Raw genomic sequence first — 24,722 nt, 5'->3', positions numbered from 1 at the left:
TTCGGACTATAGTCCGCATCCGGTGTATTGCCCGCATTTGATACATTTCCGCAAGTAAACACACTATCCTGCATCACACTCCTTGAGAAATGCGTTTGATTAGCGCAGAAAGTAGCTTGTATTATACCGAAACTATCATTAACATAACCTTCCATCCATGAAAATTTTTCACGTCTCGTTAGAATAATGGATATTAAAACAATTGAGATTTATTTTTTGATTTATGGATGAAACCATCATATGCAGAATTCTGTTTTGTGGTGAACGAAGAGAACGTTAAAAATGTATTCACACAAGCGCTCGAATCGCAACCGCTTTGCGAACGCGGTTCGACCGTTAGTGTGAATGCGGCGTTAGACTAGTCTCAACCTCCCACGGCACACGACGTCGCGTTTAGCGTCGCAACGTCCTCCTTTTATAGCGTTTTCTTGTTGTTTCTCAAGCTTTTCGCAGCAGGCGAAGTCTTCTACATCCGTCTAGGTGTCAATGTTTTCGTCTGTCCTGTCCTCATAACTTTTTTTTTTTTTTGTTACAGTTGCGTTGTCTGGCCGACGGTGCTGGCGCCGTAGGACCTGCGCTGCCAAACACTGTCTGCCAGAAACCTGGGCCGAAAAGTGTTTGGCAGCGAGTCAACTCTTTTAGACCTTGGAACGCGACGCTCACTTTTGTAGGCTAAATGAGAGTGCTAATCTGCTTTAGTAAGATTGCAATTGTGCATTAAAACGAATTCTCGTATTTTTAGTGGCTGTACAGTGTTCGCACCGGGTAATTCTTATAGTGTTGCGCATATACAAACCCCGGATTGTAGTCCGGAAGGTATACGGTACCTCGATTATTGGCGGCGTTAACTTTCAAAAAGCATGCAAGTGACGTACCCGGCTCAACGAGGCAAGAAGCGAAGCACGAGCCGCTCACGATCAGCTGAAAGCCGACGCTGGACCATCGACGTCCGAGCCGCTCCATGGTCCACCAGGCGACGACGTAGCTGGGAAGCTCAATGATCGCCAGCAGGAAGAAGTTGAGGAACTCGTTTCCAGCCATGTTGGTCACGTTGATGTGCAGACCGTAGTAGGCGGCGTTGTTTGCTACCCTGTTAGCAGTTCAGGAAAATTGATTGTACCGGAGCTAGGGGGGGGTCGGGGCTTAGTTTTCGTTGAATGCCGAAATTTGCCACGGTTCTAGCTATTTGGCAACTGACTATGAACACGGCTAAAAGGAGCCGGCTAAGAAGAAGCTCACACGCTAAGTTGACAATTTTCGGAAATTATTTTTGATGTCACCACGTGACACTCGTGTTTTAGGCGTTCGCCGCAGCCAATTAGCCTCTCCGGAAGGAATCGTTTTTTTATTTCATTTTTCCCTGTTGAAAAAGTGTTTATTTGGAAAGTGTGTAATTCTCCACAGCTTTAGCCCCCCAAAAAAAGGATTGCATTTTTTTTTTTTTAGTTTAGTTTGGGAACAAAGTGCTATCGGATTCGGAAGTTATTATTGATTTTCGGACATTCTCAATGAAAACATGGCAGCTGATGAGCCCACAAATAGATGGAGAGACATTTCGTCAGCTATCAAGGGTGGGCCCTTTATTGCAACTGGCATCGCCCATATCTTACAAGTAAGAAAAGGCAAGCTCTGGAATTTGGACACCTACATTTAGGCGGAGACTGAGTGCTCAGTAACGCGTACCTAATTTATTTTCGCGATAAAAAATGGGGAAAAAAACTCATTTTTTTGGAGGGAGACGTAATAGACGTTTTATAACTGCGTATTTCAAGGTTTAGACGATGAGCGACGACTGTGTCTGGGATGTTTGAGCCACGCAGTAAACAATTTTGAATTAAGAATAAAAATGGCGAAGGGCAAAGCCAAAGAATTTCCTTGCCATTCAATGACAAAAACTACAAACACCGACGCGGTCAATCAGACAACAACATTACGGTTACGACTAGAGTTCATGTATAGGCTCCCTACGGGAGCCAGAGTTGCGCGATCACGTAAGGAGCCGCAAGAAGTGCCGTGCAGGAAAGTTGACGTTGCACGCGCCCCGGCGTACGTTTCCCGCCGCTATTCGCCGAATTCAGTCACGGGACGAGCGGGATCAACATGCCGTGCAGGAAAGACGACGCTACGGAGATGAACGCGCAACTCTGGCTCCCGTAGGGAGCCTATACAGGAACTCTAGTTACGACGCTTCCTGCCGCGCCTCTGGTGTCGCGAAACCGTACTATAATCTAAATGGGCGTGCACGCGTAAGCCCGGTCCGTCCTTCCAGCCCCAGAGGGCACTACGGACCACAGAACGGGTAGGCGGATCGGTGTAACATGCCAATGAGTCACACTGACAAAGAGTATTGAGAACGTACACATGAACATGTATCCATAGTCGTTCCCAAAGCTTCTCATTGAGGTGAAAAAGAAAAAAAAAATGTCGAGTGACTTGTGTGAACACAGGCGCGGCATCGTCTGATATTGCAGAGAAGAAAGCTATTGCGCATGTTTCTAGCGCGTTCTACAGCCTGTACTCCGTTTCACTACAAGTCTGACCGCGCAGCGGACAGAACGGCCCGATGTAGCTAGTCAAGCAGTACCAAACTTTCATCGCCACGGCACTCATTGTCTTTGTAAATTAAGTACACCAATCACGCAAAAAAAAGAAAGAAAGAAAGGCCGAACTTGTTGCCGACATGCTGATCCTCGAAGAAATGCGGGAGCATTTCGCGCAGCGGTGATATTTCCCAAAATATGGTCCTCGGCACTGATCCTCGGCACTTTTCCGCCGGATGAGCATTCCCAAAACCCCTTCTTTTCCCTGGTGCAAGCAGATCAGTATAGGTCACTTAGCGTGCGTATGAAAGAGGTGGCACGCGATGACGCGAAAACGACAGATCCATTTCAATGCTGTGCACACATGTTGTGCACAGAGGGACAACGACACCGTGCGCTTACTGGTGACATGGTATAAGACGGCTGGGCGTCAAGAACAGCGTGGCAGGCCGAAGAACGTAACCGCGCCGCCCGTGAGCATCCACAGGTTTTCAAAGCCTGCGGCAGGAGCTTACGAAGGCGTCCAAAGCGCGTACCCACTCCCCCTGGCCGCTTGTCCAGAGGCTAGGCGATAGGACGCGTAGCAACGGCGGCCGCACAGGATTGGCTGGTTATAGAGAACGACGGCGTGAAGTGAACCGAAGAGTAACCAAGGTCCATTGGGGGACAGCAGGGCTAGGGCGGACATGGCCTCCGGTGGGGCGCCGCAAAGCGGCGTATACGAGTGGCCCAAGGTGGGTTTATATTTTATAATGAGCCATCTACAGGCGGTACATCTGTCGTCCTTAACTGCGGGGCGCCGAAATTGGCGAAGGGGATGTCGCCGGCGATTGTCGGTTGCTATGTATTACGTCACGGCGTCGCTCTCCATAACCAGCCAATCCAGTGCGGCCTCCGTCGCTATGCGCCCTATCGCCTAGCCTCTCGAAATATGCACCTCGCCGCCTTCTGTCAGCGCTTGCAGAAGGTGTTTCCTAGGCAGTTTCCACAGCCAGTGGTTCTGTGGCGCCATCCCGTGGCAACGTTCCGAACTTTGGATACGTGTGCTCTTAAACAGTTCAAGGTCGGCGCATGTACTGTCCCCTGCAATATGAAGGACCCTCTGGGAGCGCGTGGCCGAGGCGGTGGCTGGCGTGGGCCCTGCGAGCGCTCCTAGGAATTCCATTCTGCTTCGAGGGGAGGACGCTCACTCGGTGCTTAGAACGCGCTAATCACTTTGTGCTGATAAGCGGGTTCCTAATGGAACGCGCGGCGCGCACAGGGGGTCATTCATATTGCAGGGCATCATACCAGGCCACTAATGCGAACGGATTAGAAGTGACGAATCGCAGCGCATTCACTGTGCAGGATTGGTGCACTGGGTGACAACAAACGCAGCAAGAGGAAGAACGCCGTGACGATGTACTTTCTGCGCCGCTTGATTGGCTTTACTGAACGGTAGCGTCTGCTACCGTCGGACCTAAAGTTGAACGGAGTATATTAGACAAATATGGCAGTGCGCAGAAGACGAATAGTGTAGTGGTCTATAAAGAATTGCAACGATCGCTTTCTGTGCGTTCCACACCTCTGTCTATCGTGTTTTAGGAAGCACCCTAAGCAGTAGACATATTTAGCAAGATATCAGACGCGGTGCACATGTTCAAAGCCCCAGTGACTTGGAAGTCATTCACCGGGCCGGGTGACAAGCGCAGTAAAAGCCTAAAGTTTCTACGAAAATAGAAAGTTTTCATTGGTCGTTCCGATACTTTTGATATCGGTACCCGATAAGGACATGATGCGCGCGCCACGCCGTCGACGGAGTATCGGGTGCCGTTATCGAAGCCATCGTAAAGAGCTACTAAAACACTCTAATTACGAGCAATTTTCAACCCAGCCCCAGCTTATAGGTTGACACGCCCGTTCATAGTTGTATAAACCAACCACTCAGCAATAGCTTTATTTTTGTTTAGATACAACGACAGATAAGGGCCCCGCAATTGCATGGGCGCCTGTAAACACACAATACCATACAAGTAGAAAAAGTGGCAGCAAGATATACCTTTGAAGTCCTATAATACATAAAATACAATTTAGTGAGTTAGTTTGTCACGTGTCATATATTTCCCGCTAAATTTTGCGTGGAAACTGAGTTGACGTATGGGTCACGCGTCGTCAATTTCCTCAAGTGTATGAGCCACCTGACGCCACTTTCTCCTCTAAATTTAGCGGAAAATGCAGGGACGAACGGACGGACGGACGGACCGACGGACAGAATCTTGGGATGGGGAGGGGGGGGGGGGGGGGGTATCGTTAAAGGGCAACTCCGGTCCATACTTCGATTTTGGGATTTAGACAGTTTTTAGTGCAGTCAGCGTCCCGGAATTGCATGGTGTAATTTTTTTTCTCGTTATTGTGCGTAGTTTTAAAGATATCGACGCCTCAAAGTTTTGTTTGGGGCGCGGCCAACAAAACCGAAACAAGCCGCTCGAGGCCCCGGCAACACTGGAAATCAGCCGCTATGTGAACGTGACGTCAGGATCGTCCTCGTTCAATGAGTACGCAGACCGAGCGGCACCTACCTCTGTTCCACTAGCCATCTAAAGATAGGAGGTAAGCTGATTTTGTTTTAATTCTGTATACGTGGTGGTTATCCAGCATATTGCCGCGCGCAATGTAGGCAGCGCGGCCGTGGCCTAACGGTTATCGCGCTTGCCTCCGACGCGAAGCCAGGGTTCGATTCCTGGGAGCGGCGCGTCTTTTTGTTCATTCCTGCAGACTAGTATTGTGGTAAATTCGAGAACCGTCTTGGCTGATTCGAGATTAGAATATTCTACTCGCCGAACCTTCTACGCCGAATGCTCCAGAAGCCCACGCGTGTACAAAAGCGTGTGGCAAGCCGGAGTCAGTTTCGCCCCAGCGTTCGACTCTGCTCTTTCGCCTATTCGACGCCCGCGACGCTCTGCTGTTATCTTCTGTTTCCTTTTTATTTTTGGGCACAAGTTCGCCCCCATTAAACGTTTAGTTTCCTCAGTCATTATCACCTCATCACTTGTCATCCGTGACATCTTGGTGGAGGTGCGGGGTAGTGCATTCTATGCCCGTTAAGCGTACCCCTCCGAAGACATCCCGGCCAAGCGACGTGCTCAGCCCCGGAAGACTACCCTTCGTCGAGGACGCCGAAGCCCGAAGAAGCCACCGCACCGAAGTCCAACTCCCGGAATCCGGACCCCTGCAGCACAAGGCGAAGGAGAAGATCCCGACAATGACCACATCGCCCGTCGTCGTTCTGCCCGTCGCTCCGCGAACGCCTTCTCCCTTCCTCAGCGAGACCTACGAGGACGTCGAAGACTGGATCAACCAGTACGAACGCGTGGCTCGCCACAACGGGTGGAGTGACGAACAGCGCCAGCAGAACCTGTATTTCGCACTTGGAGGGACTGCAAGGCGCTGGTTCGAAAACCACGAAGCTTCCTTGACTTCATGAGAGCTTTGCAAGAACGAGCTGACGCGTACGTTCGCAAATCAACATCGGAGAGAGAGGGCCGAAGATCTGCTGTAATCCAGGAACCAGCGCCCCAATGAGAGCGTCACGAGTTTCGTGGAAGACGTCCTGCGCCTGAGCTCCCGCGCCGACCCTCAGGCCACCGACGAAAAGAAGCTGCGTATTCTGATGCGCGGCGTGAAGGACGACATCTTCGGTGGACGCGTACGCAACCCACCGACGTCCCTTCAAGGATTCGTCACGGAAGCCATGAATATCGAGCGTGCTCTGCAAGCCCGGGCCAGCCACTACCAGAGACTACCCGGCGTCAGCGCCATTTCACAGTCCCCTTGCGACCTTGCCCACGACACCACGGGCATTCGTGAACTTATTCGCTACATCGTCCGGGAGGAGCCTAAGAAGCTGCTGCCGACTGCTCAGCGCCCGGCCTCAATCTCCATTACCGAATTTGTTCAGGACGAGGTTCAGCGAGCGCTCCTGCCGGATACCCCTGTCACCGTGGCCGCAGCCGATGAGCCGACGCTGACCTACGCTGCAGTGGCCCGACGACCGCCGCCAACTGCTCAACGTTACCCGGTGGCGCCACGACGAGACCCACCAACGCAGGCGTACCCCCGACGCAACGACGAAGTACGTCAGTACGACCGCAGAGAGCAACCGGCGCCGAGGAAAACCGACGTGTGGAGGACAGCGGATCGACGACCCATCTGCTACCACTGCGGGGAGGCCGACCATATCTACCGCCGTTGTCCCTACCGGCAAATGGGCCTGCGTGGGTTCCACCCAAACGACCACGCCCGAGGTACGGCGAACGCCCTCGCGACATCGAGGAGTACCTTCGACGCTCGCCCTCCCCAGTGTCGTCTCGCCGCCGTGAAGCCCGCTCCCCTTCGCCATGACGTTCAGCGTCTCCAGCGCCACGACCCCGCCGAGAGAGCCTGTCTCCCCTGCGTCGTCGGGAAAACTAAGTGCGGCAACGCCTGGAGGTGACGTTGCCGAAAACGACGAAAGCAAAGAGCCTCCAAGAACGCCGGAGCACTCCCACTCTCCCGACGCCCCCCAGCGCACCGACGCCCCTGCAACGGTGTCCAACAACCTAAACGTTGTTATCGACGGCCTCGACGCATCGGCACCCGTGGACAACGGGGCAGACTACTCAGTCTTGAGTGGGAGGTTATCTCGCCGCCTGCGAAAAGTGACAACGCCGTCGGATGGACCTCAAATACTAACCGCCGGAGGGCATCTCATCACACCAGTCGGAAGATGCACCGCTCGCGTCGAGATCCACGGTGAGACGTGCCCTGTGAAATTCGTCATTCTACAAGACTGTGCCCGAGACGTCATTCTCGCCATGGACTTTCTGTGTGAATACGGTGCCGTCATCGACCTTGGTGAAAACAGATTGACCCTGGGGACGCCTGTCCCACCTTCAGAGAAACCCCAAACAGCGTCAACCGCCGTCCGAGTCGCTGCCGACCACGTGAACCTGCCACCGCGATCAAGTGTTGTCGTACCCGTCGTGACCGATGCAGCTACCTGCGGAGAAGTTGTTCTGGAAGGCAGCCTTCAATTGCTCCTAGGCAGAGGAATAGGCGTCGCAAGAGGAGTGACTAAATTTCAGGATGGGCGCACCGTGGTCCTCGTGACAAACTTCTGAAAAGAAACGCAACACCTCACAAAAGGTTTTGCTGTGGGCCACGTCGAGGGACTTCGGAACTCCGTCGAAATCGCCGCGAATGCTGAAGAATCATCGCCTGCTCAGCAAGACACTACACCGCCAGCGCAGATTGACATTGACCCCAAGCTTCCAGGCCCGAAACGACTCAGCTGAGTGACCTCCTCGCCGAATACAGCGACTGCTTCGCGACGTCGTCGAAGGTGCGCCAAACCACCGTTGCGAAGCATCGCATCGTCACCGAGGACGACGTGCTCCCTGTGCACCGATCGCCGTACCGAGTCTCCGTAAAAGAACGGGAGGTCATTCAACAGCAAGTGGAAGAAATGCTGAACGACGACATAATCTAGCCTTCAAGCAGTCCGTGGGCCTCTCCAGTCGTGCTGGTTAGGAAGAAGGACGGAACGCTTAGGTTCTGCGTTGACATCCGGCAGCAGAACGCGTTGACGAAGAAAGACGTCTACCCACTCCCCCGCATCGACGACACTCTGGACCGGCTGCGCCACTCTCAATATTTCTCATCGATGGACCTAAAGAGCGGCTACTGGCAGATCGAAGTCGACGAGCGGGACCGAGAGAAGACAGCTCTCGTCACGCCGGATGGCCTGTACGAGTTCAAGGTGATGTCTTTCGGCCTATGCACGGCGCCGGCAACATTCTAGCGTGTCATGGACACAGTACTGGCAGGGCTGAAGTGGCAGAGCTGTCTCGTCTACCTTGACGACGTCGTAGTGTTTTCAAGCGATTTCGACGAGCACTTGAGACGACTCCGAGCTGTTCTTCAAGCAATTCAGACCGCCGGACTCACGCTCAAGCCGTCAAAGTGCCGGTTCGCCTATGACGAACTGAAGTTCCTAGGCCACGTGGTTAGTAACGAAGGCGTCCGCCCAGACCCCGAGAAGACTCGCGCCGTCGCGGCATTTCCAGCGCCGACAAATAAGAAGGCCGTGCGAAGATTCCTTGGACTTTGTGCCTATTATCGACGCTTCGTTCGGGATTTCGTAAGGATTTCCGCACCACTTAAAAATCTCACAAAGGACGCCGAGAAGTTCGAATGGGCCGAGGAGCAGCAGCAGGCATTCGACGAGCTGAAACGACGACTCCAGACTCCTCCTGTGCTTGGACATTTGGACCAGGATGCGGAAACAGAAATTCGCACGGACGCAACTAACGCGGGACTGGGCGCAGTACTGGTCCTAGTGCAAGAAGGCATCGAGCGAGTCATCGCCTACGCAAGTCGGACACTGTCCAAGGCGAAGAAAAATTACTCCACGACTGAGAAAGAATGCCTTGCGGTCGTCTGGGCAATCACGAGGTTTCGTCTATACTTGTACGGGAGCCCGTTCCGTGTAGTCACTGACCACCACTCGCTCTGCTGGCTTGCGAACCTGAAGGACCCGTCAGGACGCCTCGCTCGATGGAGTCTACGACTACAAGAGTTCAACATGACAGTGGTCTACAGGTCAGGCCGCAAGCACAGCGACGCCGACTGCCTGTCCAGAGCCCCCGTCGAAACCCCTTCCGGCTGCAACGACGACAATGACGACGAGTGCTTCCTAGGAGCAGTGAACACCGACGATATGGCACGACGTCAACGGGACGATCCTGAGCTGCGCGCATTGATCGAGCACCTGGAAGGGGGCGGGAGTACCGTGCCACGTGTCTCCTCACGAGTACTGCCGACCTTCGCCATTCGACAAGGTGTGCTCTAGAAAGAGGGGGGGGGGGGCTGATTCGAGATTAGAATGTTCTACGCGCCGAACCTTCTACGCCGAATGCTTCAGAAGCCCACGCGTGTACAAAAGCGGCTCCGCGTGGCAAGCCGGAGTCAGTTTCGCCCCAGCGTTCTACTCTGCTCTTTCGCCGACTTCGACGCCCGCGACGCTCTGCTGTTATCTTCTGTTTCCTTTTTATTTTTGGGCACAAGTTCGCTCCATTAAACGTTGAGTTTCTTCAGTCATTATCACCTCATCACTTGTCATCCGTTACAATATGTAGCAAGAGTTACTGCGTATACCCAAAAGCTAGCGACTGGAAGACCCGTGAACTCGGACGGTGCCGTAATCGGCGGCCGCCGCCGTGCGTGGGCTGCGCCGTACTCGTCCCGTGTACACCCAAAAGCTAGCGACTGAAAAACGAGTGACCTCGTTCGGTGCCGTACTCGGCGGCTGGAGCCGTGCGTGCGGTTTTCCGTATTCGTCGCTAGGCCTAAATTGTCATCGGGGCTCCGTGGTTTTATTGAAACAGCATTTCATGCTTTAATAAACAATGCATTTAACACAGGCGCAGTAAACGAAAACACCACGGCAATTGTTGACGGCAGGCTTACGGGTATCCGTACTTTACAGGCGGAGGCAAACATTCTAAGGTATTTTCTTGTCTACCTCAAAAGGACGAGAAATAAAATAACAACAATTTGGAACACTGACTTTGGCGAAGCATCGGAATGGCGATACACACCGTTTATCCTTACCGCGAATGGCAGCGGGCGCTACGAGGCATCTCGGCACACCCAGCTCTGCGCACGAAGCACTTTGCTATCCTATACCCCCGAGTCTCTCTGCGCCCCTCCGAAAATCACTTTAGACTCGCCTAGAGTTGGATTGGCGGATTGGCTCCGACGGTTCGTTGCGTCCCCCATTGGGGTGCACGCTAAACATTTTCACACCTATATTGGTGTGAAGAAAGTGTATTTTGGAACGAACAACCCTTCCTACATACGTTTTATACGCTTTTCGAGAGTATGTAGTTGTAAAAAGGGTGTCATGGTCATTTACACCCTTCCTACTCCTCTCCTACACCCTGCAGCTAGCAAAATCACGTCTTAAGGGTGTACGTCCTCTTTATTACACCTTTGATGCACACCGTGTTAAGAAGGTGTAATGGCGATACTATCGAATACACCCGCGATTTCTTATTTCCCCCTTTCTATCGTGTTAGCCAAAGTTTGCCACGATCGTCTCAAATTGATACGTGAAGATCACATTAGCGCTGTCTCATAATTCATACCGTTCCTTGATCGTGCTCAAGGTTCCAACATCGTAGCAATGAATCCTTCAGAACCCCACAAAACCTTCACAGAAGTGTTGGCATCCAGGCAGCACCAGTATGGCGCCGATGTTAGCGTAATATCGGAAAGATTGTGCCAATACCATTTTGATCTAGCGGATATCATTGAGGTATCGGATGGATTGCGCCGACCCTATCCTGACATACTGTACCGGCCACCGTTTTCCGTTGAGTGTGGGGAAGATTCGTTTGTTAATCAGCTATGCTGGCCAGGTATTCGGATTTCATGACCAACTCAAAACCGTGGTTAAAAAAAAAGCAAACCGGAATAGGTTGAGGCGCGTTCGCACAGGCGATGTAAAAGCACTCGCGCGATGTGATTAGATCACATCGCAAAAAAATCAGATGGTCACACGGGCGTGCCCGATATCCGAGTCGCTTCTCGAGAACTCTCACTCCGAACGCCGCTGATTGGCTGAGCCACTCCGCGACTAGATCGTATCGCAGAACGTCGGGTCAGCTAGCGACTGTTCGAATCGCGTCACTTTTTTTCTGCGATGGTCGCTTTTGCGACGAAAGTTATCGCGCGACTAGATCGCATCGCCGATGTGAACGCACCTTTACTTTTAGCCCGAGAATGAGAGACAAAACCCGCAGAGGGAGCTCAGCTGCATTGACTATCTCTCTTCGACCTCGCCTTGTGTTAAGCCTTCCCACCGTCTTCTGTGTTTTCGCGCGGGTGTGAGGGAGCGCGGAAACCGCTTCAATAAAATCAAAGTGGTGGAGCAAAACACGTGAAAGCTCCCCGTAGGGAAAACGCTTGGACAAAAAGTTGTCACGTGACTCGCCCTGACACGCTGATGGGCTTCTGGGACCGTACTCTTTGCCGTATACGCGAAGTTGTGGTGATGTGTAAGGGGCCACGTAGGTCCGCGGTTTCCGAAATGCGCTCTTCAATGTTCTACTTTTCGTGCGTTGCAGTTGCGGCTGTGGTATTTTTGTCGTGAACGTCCGGAATACGCCTGTGCCAATTTTTCAGTACGCACCTTTTCTTCGTCAGACTCCATGGAAATATTATGTTCTGCTTGTTGGACGCGTTTCGACAACGAATTTCTCATCGGCAACAACGAGAATTTCGTTGAATGTGAGAATCCTTCTTCTTTCTGGAATTTATATTGGCATTGCTTCGTGCTGCCCCAGTCAGATTATGCATCTATCACGAACCACGTGATATTGCCTTTTTATTCTCAAGTACACGGCAATCATGATTCTTATAGTAGTCCTGCATCCGTCTGAATAAAAAGTTTTAGTATATCGTTCCGATGTCCTCGATATCCCCAATAACGATACAATGTATGCGCAAAGGTGGTTGCGAAGTATCGGATATCGTTATCGGATCCATAGGAACGATCTATTAAAACTATCTAATAAGCACGGTCCTTCGTGTTTGATTTGTGAAGTTCGCTTGACGAGGAAGACGTGTAATTCTATTTAATAATTTGTTTTCCATTCCACGGAGAAGTATCACTTTTCTAAATGTGCCGAGAACAAGCTGTGTGTGATGATAGGGTGTTAATAAAATTTTGTGGGAGATTGAAAACAATTCCGTTTGCCCATGTGTGCGTGCTAGGCGAGCCCGATATCTGCACTTAACGCGCAAGCCAATACTGCCGATGTTGCCGATACAAAGGGAGAGCATAGGCGACGTCCGGCCGATACAGAGCAGACGCATATGTAACATCTGGGGTGGTTTGCTCATCTTTCGGCCGCGGCCGCGGCTGCGGGCAAGAGGGATGTTTATGTCACGTGGCCAGCTCCATGGGGACAAGAAGTACATAGCTTTATTGCCTAAGAGCTGAGAAATCCGTGTCGCTTCGAGTACAGAAGTCTAATTTCGCTCGCAGAAAGTGACTGCAGAGGCTTTAAACTGAAGTCCAGTTAACCGCCCCATACATACCTTAGGAGCGGCAGGTAATGTTACGGCGAGGGAAGGTAAATATGAGCCAAAATAAAGGAAAAATCATGCAAAACGAAAGCGGTGGTTGTGTAATTATATATCTGCGCTAGCACCGGAATAACATCCTCCATTTCCATGTAATAGATAAATAAAAAAAAAAAATTCTGCTGTAATGGAACGGTTAGAGCGCCGAGACTTGTCGTCAGGGCGTGAAAGTTCCGGGTTCAAATCTCCGCGGACGCTTTTTTTTTCATTCTGCGCGTGTTTTATTTTTTAAGTGTGATCTTTTTTTACAAATCATTCACCAGGACTTACACGGTTTTTACTGTTTGCCCCACCTGTTGGACCGACAAACCGGAAGAAAAAAAAAAAGATTAAGCCAAGTCAACGCGCTAATACAATCGTTTCAATAATTAAAAGGAAACCAATATCAAGCCAAGTTAACGCGCAATTAAGAACGTTTCATAATGTTCATTAAAAGAACACCAAGATTACAGCATCAGTATGACTTTCACTCAAACGGGGCCGATACAACCATCCTTTCCCCAGCAACTACAATTTTATGTTTTTAAATATAAAACGCTCTTTCTATACCTTTTTTCGATAACAGGACGCGCCTTTTTGGTGCTAATACACACTGCAGTCGTGTCAATTAAAAAAATTAACAAGATTTAAAAAATACACATTCACACACAAAAAAAGTAAAACTTTTGGGGCGATTTGGACCCAAAACTTTCGCGCCACGACGCGGATCCCCGGAGCTCTTTTCCCTCGACTACAGGAAGAAACCTCGAATATGCGGCGCTGGCGCAGGGATATCAATATACTTGCAACGATTTTATCTCGCTCTATTTTCCCTTTATTTTGGCTTATATTTAACTTCCCTTGCCGTAACTTTACCTGCCGCTCCTAAAATACGGTGGGGTGGTTAATTGCACTCCAGTTTAAAGCCTCTGTAGTCAGTTTCTGCATGCGAGCGAAATTAGACTTTTGTACTCGAAGTGGCACGGACTTCTCTGCCATTAGGCAGGGGTGCTAGGTACTTCCTTGTCCCCATGGAGCTTGTAACGTGACATAAAAACCTCTTTTGGCCGCAGCCGCGGCCGCGGCCGCAAGATGAGCTACCCGCCCCAGGCCAATATCTGACCGACATAGCGACCTGGGCAGTGCTCGCACGGTATACCGCCGTTACAAGACCGGTCGCGAAACGGCGGTACGCCAGTATACCTGCCGAGTGTCGGGACGTGGTGCAAAACCGGTCGGCCGACATTACCACGGCACTGGCCAAGGATCGCCGTGCTACTTGGGTCGATTCGTTTGAGTAAATTTATCTTTGTTTTTCAGTCATTTTATAGGATTCCGGGACGGAGTGCATTTTTTAACAAAATGTTGTACTATGAAAATTACACTTTTAGCAGGAGGTGTATTGTGAATTTACACCTTTATAAGGAGGTGTACTGCAGTATTACATTTTTAGTCAAGGTGTTAGAAAAATCTCACCTTTTCTAAGTGTGTGAGGTTTACAGATTTTTTTCTCAGGTGTAGCGTTACATCAATAAAACTGTTAGTCTGTTTATTGTTAAGTGTGTAAAATGAAACGGAAAATAAATGGTTGGGATGTAAACTCCCCGCTGCCCCCAGCACAGACACACGCTCATAAACAGCTCCAAGAGCCAAAGCCGAGGAAACATTCTTCATGCGTCTCGTTTGTTTTTGTGAGGTGAATAGAAGCATCGAGGCGCAGGTAGGTCGATACTGTGCCTTCAACGCGCTCTCACCAGCACAGAGTAATGATGATAAGATTCTTGCGGATCTCGGGCTTGGTGAACAAGTCACGTGACGACGCCGTTTCTTCCTCCGTCTCTTGAGCCAGCTCCCTCTGCACTTTCTTTCAAAACAGGGTGACACATTAGCTTATCGCTTCAACTGGTCACAATTAGTCTATAAAATCACGTAAAAAGAAATCGCAAACAAAGTATAAATATTCGCGGATGCCGGGCCTGCTTTATAGAATACAGTTTTAGGCAATAACAAAAGAAAGGTAATTAGAGTAAAATATTTTCAACATTGGTAAAAAGGATGAATTTCGACTGTGCGTTAGTTACTGCCTACTCAAGAAACGCCGTGCGAACCGATTCGCGAGCATTTTAATGTCGCTCCTTTATTATCTCGATAGGAAGTTTTGGTAGATCGTGACCGATATTTTCAATAACAACATACGGCGAGCAAGTGTTCTAAATTACGTCTTTGGCTCATCAAAACTTAAAGAGAAACAAACCAATCAAAAAACGTAAAAAAAAAAAACAACCGCGTAGAGATTTTGCGATGACGAGCCAGCGAAGCTCGTGCCGTCATGGGTTGAACCATAACCTCCTCTATGCTCACGGAGCCTGGCAGTTCGATGACGGAGCCATAGAGTGAACGGTCGCAGATTTGGAGCGCGAGGATCTGGTCGCACAGAGCATTTCTCCGGGAAGCCTGTGGTCAGCGCCGAGCTTTTGCAGCAGCGAAGACTCGAGTCATGATTTTAAAACCCGACGAGAAAAGAAGCGGTTGCCCGAGGAACGCGAGAAGCACGAGCGGACAATCAATCACTCGAAATAAGCGTGTTTAGGCGTCTCGCCGCAGCGGGGCGCCCGTTGCATGCCTCTTGTCTGGCGCTCTACCTTTTCACTTTTGGCGGCCACGTCTCGTGGCGATCTGCCGGGCTTTGTCAGTGTACAGAAGGCTATGGTTGAAGTCGGGGCTATATAGAAACACATGGGGGCGTATTTGAGGAGTAAACAAATGCATGTGGTGCGCAAGTAGCAGACAAACTTGCACGCCGCGTATACCCGATACACCACCCGCGCCTTTGCGCGTGCATCGCATAGTTACGGGGATCGTTGGAGGAGTTGTCGGATCGATCTACGCTCTCTATTATCGTCTTGTAGCCAACAAGATAGCGGTATCAGGCGATAAGAGCATACCAAGTACGAATCACGAAGCGATTAATATGAACATGTTTAGTCACGACCGGCGTTTGCTAATCTCTCAGTGTCTCCAGCCTGCTCAATAAAGGGCGTCGTTCACACATGATTTAGAGTGTCATAACTTACGGTGTTGCATGGTGAAAGTGTTATTCAAAATTGGATGAGGCTACACTTGCACCCCTGACGGCTATGTGTAGTTTTAAATGACGGAACTGCTAAGTTTCTTGCCGCTGCCTCTGGCGGGTCGCAGGTTCGCTACACGGGCTCAGCGTAGTATTTTTCCTGTTCTAGATGATGTGAGCTCAAAATTAAGATTGATATCTAGTGATTGCGCCATATGTTTAATTTCATAAAATAGGCAAGAATGTCAACAGGCCTGCAAGCTAACCTATACTGCTGAACCCCGCCGAATCAGTCAAGAAACATCTTAATTGTGAGAAATCACGTTAGCGCAGCTTTTTATGTAAAAGAACACGCGTGTTAAACCCCGGTATGTGGAGCTGCGTACTCGTACGATAGAAACTTCAGACGGTGTATTTGGGAGTAGGAGGCGCGGTAACACTCCTTTGCACTCTCCCCCTCCGCTCCTCTCCTTTAGCCCCCTTTCTAAAGAGTAGCAAACACCAACAAACAAAGACCTCCGCCGTAAAAAAAAAAAAAAAAACTTAAAATTTTGGGTAGGAGTGCGTTAGTATAATGGTTTATTTCTGCAAGCTTACTCTCCCCGAAAATCCGTTTAAGAACGGTTCTTCGACGTCACAAGAACTCTTTCAACCCGTGAAGAACGGTTCTTCCTCAAGCACTATTGCCACCTGGCGCACTACACTCTAAAAAAAAAAGAAGCTAGTAGTATTTACTAGGTAAGAGCTAGAAACTGCTTGTCACGTGTATTAGTAGGTACCCGGCAACCGTAGGTAGTAACGGTCAGGCTAATAACGGCTACTAAGTCAAGAAACTAGTAACTGGAAGACCGGAAACGCCACGAGTCACGTGATTTCCGGGGCGAAAAGGCGTGTGGCTATACCACTTACGGCCAGATGGCAGTTAAAACATTAATTAAAACACTAACTGTCAAAGCGGAATGTTAACCGATCTTTATCCAGAATTTAAATGGGTGGTACAACGATTTTCAGACTTTGGCCAATTAACTGCGGAAATTAATCTGTCACCCATGGAACAAAGAACAGAAAACCATATTTTCTGGTAAACGCTACTTTTTATGTAATAAAAAAAATCCAAACAAATCGAAGGTCAAAGTGCTTCTCAACCTTAAACGTCGCTTTTCGAGGGACGCACTCTTGGGGATCACGTGGTTTCCCCTTGAGTTCTCTCTTCAGAGATCCCAGCCGCTTTCTCCGCTATTGTTGACTTTTAAAGGATTAGCATCGTCGAAGGTCGCTGCGTGCAATCGACTTAAAAGACGGTTCGCCACGGGGGTGACGGCGAGTGTAACTGCTGTGGGGGACAGGTTTTGTTCACTTCCGCGCATCCCCAAGAGTACATCACACACCAGTTCCGTTAACCACCAAAAGCGGCTGCATATCGGCAAATATTTCGTTTTCTTCTTTGCGATTACGCACCGAAATAGCAGTTTTTCCGGGCAAACTGACGCGTGTTTGGTCAGTTGTGCTTGGGTAAAAAGTATAAAAAATACAAACTGTCAATTATTCAAACACTAAAATCGTTGCACTGCACCTTTAATGTCAATACGTATGATCGTATTGCTGTAACATTTTTATATTGAATGGCACGAGCGTAGAATAAGAAGTTTACGACTTAAACCCTTTGTCACTTGAGCTTATGATTTCGTCCGTTGAAGAGATGCTTATTGTATTTTGTTTAGACTGACGCTACCTGCTGCGCTGACGCGCTGTGCTCCGAAACGGAACGTCTGCAACTCTATTTTTACTAACGTCATTAGGAACATTTCGTAACCGCTTTTCTCCTTCTCCTCCTCGATGACGCCACTACTGAGGCTGCGAGACGCTAGCTTTGTTTTCGGATTTCTGGATTTCCTGGCGGCCGGTGAAGGGCACTGCGGGACGACGTAAGCGGTCAGCGAGAACTCCCCACTGACAACGTGTTGGACGTAATGCGGTCCCTTTATAACATTGAGATCAAAGTTGAAGGAAGACAGGCTTTTTTTTTCTTTTTAACTGGACTTACCACGAGGTCAGACGCCAGATTCTCCGGTGGTTCGACACCATTTCTTTTTGCAATCCGTTTCAGGATGACGATTGCATCGCTCATACGGTTCTGGGACAGGAGCCAGCGCGGAGATTCTGGAAGTATTCTTAAGAACAAAGCGAGAGAAAAAAAGTTTTTTTAACCACTTCTGGACAATAGAGTAAGTGCTTAAATAATAGCGTGTAATAAAAAAAGACTCCACTCACTGATGTCTAGCATAAAAAAATGGCGATCATTAATTTATTAGTTACGTATGGGAACATCCAAGAGAAGATCATGATTCATAATTTAGTTATCTTTATTGATTCCGAGTTTCACACACATTATACACGTCAAATTAAAGCCCGTAAGCTTCCAGTTTCTCACAGTTCTGCGAGAGACAACCCCCGCAGCCTACTTAGGGAGTTTGGCATATTACTACATAAAAAACATCAGCCTAGAAATCAACTCTGCAACGCTAAAGTGGACATAGCGTGAACACTGGACTTCATTTCTAGGCTTGAGCATACTTTCTGCCAAATTTAGTGTCCGAGTGCTCTAGTAAAAAAAAATATATAAACGGCAATGAAAAAAAATATTGTACTCGGTTTCTGAAGGCGCAGAGGTAGACAAAAATTAGAATATTGGCTTTCCTTTAAAAATACTCGTACTCACAAAAACAAAACCGCATTTAAAAAAAAAATGACTGCAATAAAAGGAAAGAGTAGCAAGATATTCAACTCTACATGAGCTAAAATCCCCAGAAAATCCTGGAACCCGTTTAACATTGCCCCCCCCCCCCCCCAAAAAAAAAAGAAAGCACAATAAGTAAACATGTAAAGCGTTAAAACCACGGGTGACAAGAAATCTTTCGTAACCAGCCAGAACGCCGTCCAATTCGCTCGTAACATTATTTTATTACACTGGCGAAAAATGCCTCACTCAACAAAAGTCATTCGATTATCAGTGCAATGCTAATGGGCAATTCCAACAAATCGCGTCTTCTGCATGATGCCATCATTGTATACTGGGCAGTGGAAGGCGTTTTCAGCACGACCAATAGGTTTCTTCACACGAATATCAGAGGCTGCCCATGCTTTGGCAGCTCAGTGACTCCGCACCTTTTTTTGGTTGGGTGACAAGCTCTGTAAAGGTCTTTAAAATGTACCGGAATGGGATAAATGTTGCATTGTTTCAGGTAAAAATTTTCGACATGAATATGTTAAAAGAATGCACATCCGGCGTCAATAATATATATCTTAAAGATCCCTCTCCCTCCCCCCCACACCACAAACATCACACACACACACAAGCACGCAGTCCCGCGCGCACACACACAAAACGGCTCGGAAGAAGCTGCAAACGGGCGTGTTGCAACCTAGGAAGCCACAGCTTTTTTTCTGCTTAAAACGAAATAATTAAATCTTTTGTTCCCTTTAGGAAGGGTTGTTAGTATCCGGGTTAATGCGAGTCCCATAAAAATAGGAACACTTGTACAAAGAAAAAGCGAAAGAAAGAAAGAGGAAGAGATTACGGACCGCAGAGGACGCTACAGACTAACGAAGCCAATCCAATGTCAGGTGAGTGTCACATGACATTCGGGAGCTGCGCGGCGACACGCGGTCACATGAATGGTTCACGACGCTGGATTGGCCCGGATAGCTTCTAGCGCCCGCTGTCGTCCCCGTTACGTCAAACAGCAGACAAATAACGCACGGCTTGCCACAAAAAGGTGGAAAAGGCGGCGCATACTAGAAAGGGGTAGTGGGATCAGGCACCGACGAGCGGCCCGGATAGAAAGGTCCCGGATGTACGCGGCAGCGCTGCGGTCGTATGGGCTCGAGGATCCGACTGGTTCCGAAGGCCTTTGGCGAGCAGGTTTGGCTTGCGGTTTGGCCGTTTGGCGGTATGGGACTGCGAAGTGGCTCCCGTTCTAACCTTTGCCCCGTGTTTGCTGTCGTTAGTGGGCAATGAAGTGTCATGCCGAATTAGTGTTTAATCGCGCAGCAAATGCACTGCGCCAGCCTATCCAGCACATGCTTTAGTGGCGCCTCCTCGGGCGTCGACACGGAGTGCGACAGCCGTGAGCGCTCGCTGAGCTCACTACCCCTTTTCTAGTTAACGGCCGCTCAAGCCAGGACTAAGCACGTCATGAGGGAGGTTATTATTTTTTTTGAATATTAATTTGTCTATAACTTTTAAGATAAAGCGAAATTCGAGAAAAGAAAGGTTTAATTGAGTTACTACGTTCAGTGCCCTCAGGTTTGGTGCAAATTCAAAACCAGTCTAAATGTCGTTGCAGGGTTCCTTTAAGAATAGGGTGGCCTTCATAATTTGCTTTCCTACTTAGTCACGTGGTCTACAGGTGAGTGAAATCCAGAATTAGTTGTGCTTAAAATGTTAACACCTTGGAATGGCGTGGCGAGAGAAGAAATTATTTTATTCTTCCATGCAGGAAGTTTTTTTCTTAAAGATGGCGACGACCGCTTAGAAACGTACAAACTACCAACTAGCCCAGAGTGCAAAAGTTTTCAGGCGAGGTGGTTATAGCCTCGTCCCACTACAGCGAGAAACACCGATTTTTGCCCGGCGCTGATTCTGTTCCACTGTAACGACCAACACCCACGACAAACGCCAACGAGCGAAGACAAACGATCGACGACGGACAGGGTCTTGTTTGTCCTTGAACTTGAAGCACCGCAAGCAGTCCCACCGAGGACCATCTCTCGGGGACAAACTTTTCCTCCTCCCCGCTTGTAACCCCCGTTGCCGCAGTTCCTGCAGTTCGCGTCCCTCGATTGCTCGTTGTAGTCATGGCTTGCTTGCTGGTGGTCGTGTAGCGAAAGGGAATTCGCCGTGACTGGTTTTGCTCGCGAAAACTTGGTGCGCGAGGTGGTGCTTCAAGACGCCGAGGTTTACGCCCCTGCACCATGATAAATACACCGACATTTGAGGACTGACCAAAATAAGACCGCTCGTCACGAAGTAGGGCACGATATTCCGGCAAGTCATTCCGGGAGATGGGAGACTTGTCATAGCGTTCTGTGATAATCGGAAAGCCGTATTAGCCGCCCCCCTCCCCCCCCAAAAAAAAACAAAAAAACGCACACACACACTCACAAAAAGAACCCTGCCTTTGAATATTTGCAATTCAAGTTTTAAACATCCTCAAGATCGGCGTAAAAATTTGTGGCTATCATCTAGAATGCCTCCAACGACGCCCCCCCCCCCCCCCCCCCCCGAAAAAAAAAAAATAAGTCGGCAACGGCAAACTAAGACTAGCGGAAGCTCTAGTCAAGAAATAAAGTTATCGTCTTCACTTTAACCGCGTTTGTCGGCGCGTTTTACGCCCAAAGAGGAAAACACGAAAACTGTTTCGCCAGACTCTGTCGTTCTGCGTATTTTTAAGTGTTTTGTTCACAACTCTAGCCCCTGTAGGAAACAAGTTTCCTTTTCCCCGTGTTCTGCGTCGCGTCCGCCAGGTGTAACGCGGACTTCGACAAACTGACTACCTGTCAGTAACGTTTGTCGCTCGTTGTCGTATGTCGCTGTCGTTTGTTGCTGTTTATCGCTCTAGTGGGACGCGGCTATTAGGAAACATACTGTAAACCCTGGGACAAGAAAAAAATAACATAACGAACAATATTTCACCACTTTTGCAACGCCGTGGAATCTCGTTTTAGGCAAGACAAATTAGACTAATTGGTTAAAATATAATCTTTCGTTCTTTAGACAGCTTGAGTTTAGTGTGCCAGAGTATGGCGAGATTGTTACCGATTCATGAATAAGAAATCCAAATCGAAACGGGCAATGGAGGGAATTGCACCCAGGATCTCTGGGTTCTGCAGCACGAACGTTCGCTACACGTGCTTCGAAGGTGCGTTAAAAGCGCTGAAAAGCAGAGAAAAAGAAAGAACAACGACAACAAGAGGCGCCTCGTTTTGGGGTCGTTTTTGAGTAAATTTCAGAATATAATGCTGCGGCAAACTTCGGGCGCTTTGCAGATCAACAAAAAAACAGAGGTTTGCCTTCGTAAAACCGTTCAATGAAATATAAATCCCGATGTGACTCAAATTTTGGTCTGCGGGGTAACTTCGACGCTCAGGTGTTTTCGCTTAGAATAGAGACTGGGTAAGGTAAGAACTGTGGGGGAACAGTCCGCAGAAGTACTTACTTATAATAGAGCAAGTTAGCTGTAGCGCAGGCCGAGTATATGAGGCCGAGAGTGAACCAAGACCTCGCTATATAGGCCACGAACGGCAGGAGGCAGAGCCCAAGCGTCCAGGCAATGCAGACAACACCCAGAACCAGGGTCCTCTCGCTGGGGCCCACCAGCTCCAGAACTGGGTGGGGAAGGAACGTGATGTACAGGAATTTCAAAGATGGGACCATCTCAGTGCGCCCTTTGTTAGTTGAGCACCATAACCCCCCCCCCCCCCCCCCCCCCGACTCTCCGAAGTAGAGTATAAATCTGACCTTCACAATAATTCTTTAATAGCTCTCTTTTAAACCAAATAGCACAATGACAGAGGCCACTGTCAAACCGGCCGCAGCCTCTAAATGCCAGTGTAACAATGACATAGTTCTTCGCAAACGATAGGTTCCTGAGTATCTTATCGAATTATTCTGGAATGCTATAGGCTACCAATGGTTAAGAAAATGATAAAGCATGCCATAAGTTTTTTTTTTAATGGGACCGGGGCAATAATAGCATATATTTATTAGGAATGTAAGAATAGTTCAAACTGAATAGCGCATCATCACTCCTATAGCCTTCATAGCGGAAAGGAATGTCACGGCATGCTGGCTTGAGATGACGCTTCGATACTCAATGCTAAAGGACACTCTCACACTCCTGGCATTCATTCGTGTAATATGCACACTATATACAAAATATAACTGCACGTCTAATCTTTACGTTTGAATGTCAATTTACAATAGAGAGTTCTAAAATAGCGTAAAGATCTTTGCGTACGCCCGTGTAAGACTCATGCAAGCTCTTAGCGGAACGCTGCGGAGTGCGTTAATCTAGCACTTTTAGTACAGCGAAACGCAAACGTATTCGTAATAGAGTTCCTGTATAGGCTCCCTACGGGAGCCAGAGTTGCGCATTTGTTTTCCCCGCGCCGCCACGCCGCTATTCGCCGAGATCCATCACGTGAGGAGCAAAGCATCCGGTGGCGTGCAAGAAAGCCACCTTTACGGTCGCTCCGCCGACGTTTCTCTTGCCCCGGCGTATGTTTCCCTGCTTTCCGCCTCCTTTTCCTCCTCTCCTGTTTCCCATGCGCGGCGGCGCGCGCGGCGCCGCTATTCGCCAAATTTAGTCACGTGAGGAGCAAAGCATCCAGCTCGTGCGGGAAAGCCGGCGCTACGGAGACGCGCCGAGGCTGAATGCGCAACTCTGCTACCGTAGGTAGCTATACAGGAACTCTAATTCGTAAGTACTTGTAGCGCCATCTAGATGTGCGTATGCAAACTTCTCCAAAAACTCAAAGGCCCGCATTCTGTCAAGCCAATAGACTACTTCCAAAAATCCCAGCAAACAACACTCCGCGAGTTGCGTTATGGTACCTGGGAGGCCATGAAGGGGAGTGGCTATGGTTTTGGTTTTAATCGCACCGTTGACTTGCAGTGCTGAGTGTATCTCAGCACAGCATAAAAATAAAGTCAGCGCCCACTTGCATTGCACCCATTCTTCTTTGTGAGAGTCCCCGTTGAAACAGGGATCTCCAGCGGCCATAAAAACCCCCTTAACGAGGAGATTGAAGCGTTCCGTATCAATAGGTAACACCTAAAGTGTTACAAATTTAAGAGAGTCGCCTACTCGGTCATGCAAGCATTGTATTTGGTCGTGGCGGGATGTCGTGAAATGAGCTTGGCAAATCGAAACCGAAACATAGTGGGCAACAGTATAAAAAGCTGCTTGGCGCGGCATTACGCCGCTAGTATCCCTTCGATTCTGGAAGAAATCTATTCGATGTCGTAAATCCCAGCGTTTCCCAAATAATCTGAATAACTTTCTGGGCGCCGGCTGTGACCGTGGTTTGTATTTTTCGTTTATAACTCTACGGCCATCATTTCGAGGTATGGCTTCTATTTTTCAGTCTGGGAAAGTCTCGCCCTTTCCCAGACGCGCACGATGGTAGCAACTTGAAGGGGACAGATAGAGGACCGCTGCGTAAGCACTCAAAAATGTATAGCGAGCGTACGTACGCATTGCACGCTGCGTTGCGTGCCGTTGGTGCATGCGCAGAGTGGAACACGCAACGCGAACTCAAACGCAGGGGTGTTTGCGTTTGTCTTATACGCAATACGGTCATTCTAAGCCAAACGTCCCAGGCGTGACGCTCGACCATCACCGATTCTTTCGAAAAAAAATCACGGGGGTTCCTTATCTGTTGAATAGCCACTTGCCTAAATATTTTCGTCCACAAAAAAATTGTTGGCCGCGCTAGTGCCGTTTGAATTTCCCGAAGAGGCGCGAAACTAGACTCAAGCAAACAAACTGCCAAAAGTGCAGGTCTTTAGTTTTCAACGCACAATTTTTTCTGTCCAATTCTACTGGCATTATTGTTTCATTTGAGGCCGATTTCAAATGATATAGTGTTCTTTTTTTGTTGTTTCTAATTGAAGACAAAATGCTGAAAGTGTGCCGTTTTCGAGATTTTTTTTTTTGTTTCAATTTCGGAGTTTGTATACTTGTGCTAAGAGTGTTTTCCGCATCTATTGTAGATATACTTGTTGTATGAAATAGCTTCCTACCGTAGAAAAAAAAAGTTTTTTTGTTATATTAAAAGCGTAAAGTTGCTCAAGAACGGCATTTTCGTTTAAAATAAACTGCAACTTTTGCAGTGAGGTGGTCTAAGTAAAAATATGCCAGACCACTCAAGCGATAGAGCGCCATATGAACTTGTGATTCATA

General features: G+C 48.8%; 1 protein-coding gene across 1 annotated transcript in view; it reads right to left on the bottom strand.

The window, feature by feature from the left end:
- Positions 1-24,722, bottom strand: part of LOC115329929 (carcinine transporter) — a 38,463-nt gene that overhangs the window by 4,565 nt on the left and 9,176 nt on the right. Inside the window, exons 4-7 of the mRNA XM_042291499.1 lie at positions 21,975-22,143; positions 17,801-17,927; positions 14,441-14,550; positions 876-1,090 (exon numbers count right to left, since the gene is read on the bottom strand). Coding sequence (XP_042147433.1) covers positions 876-1,090; positions 14,441-14,550; positions 17,801-17,927; positions 21,975-22,143 — 621 coding nt within the window. The remainder of the gene's footprint in view (positions 1-875; positions 1,091-14,440; positions 14,551-17,800; positions 17,928-21,974; positions 22,144-24,722) is intronic.

Source organism: Ixodes scapularis, unplaced genomic scaffold (genome assembly GCF_016920785.2).
Source record: "Ixodes scapularis isolate PalLabHiFi unplaced genomic scaffold, ASM1692078v2 PGA_scaffold2__306_contigs__length_199485367, whole genome shotgun sequence".
NCBI classification, from domain to species: domain Eukaryota; kingdom Metazoa; phylum Arthropoda; class Arachnida; order Ixodida; family Ixodidae; genus Ixodes; species Ixodes scapularis.
This window is presented reverse-complemented; position numbering and strand designations above follow the sequence as displayed.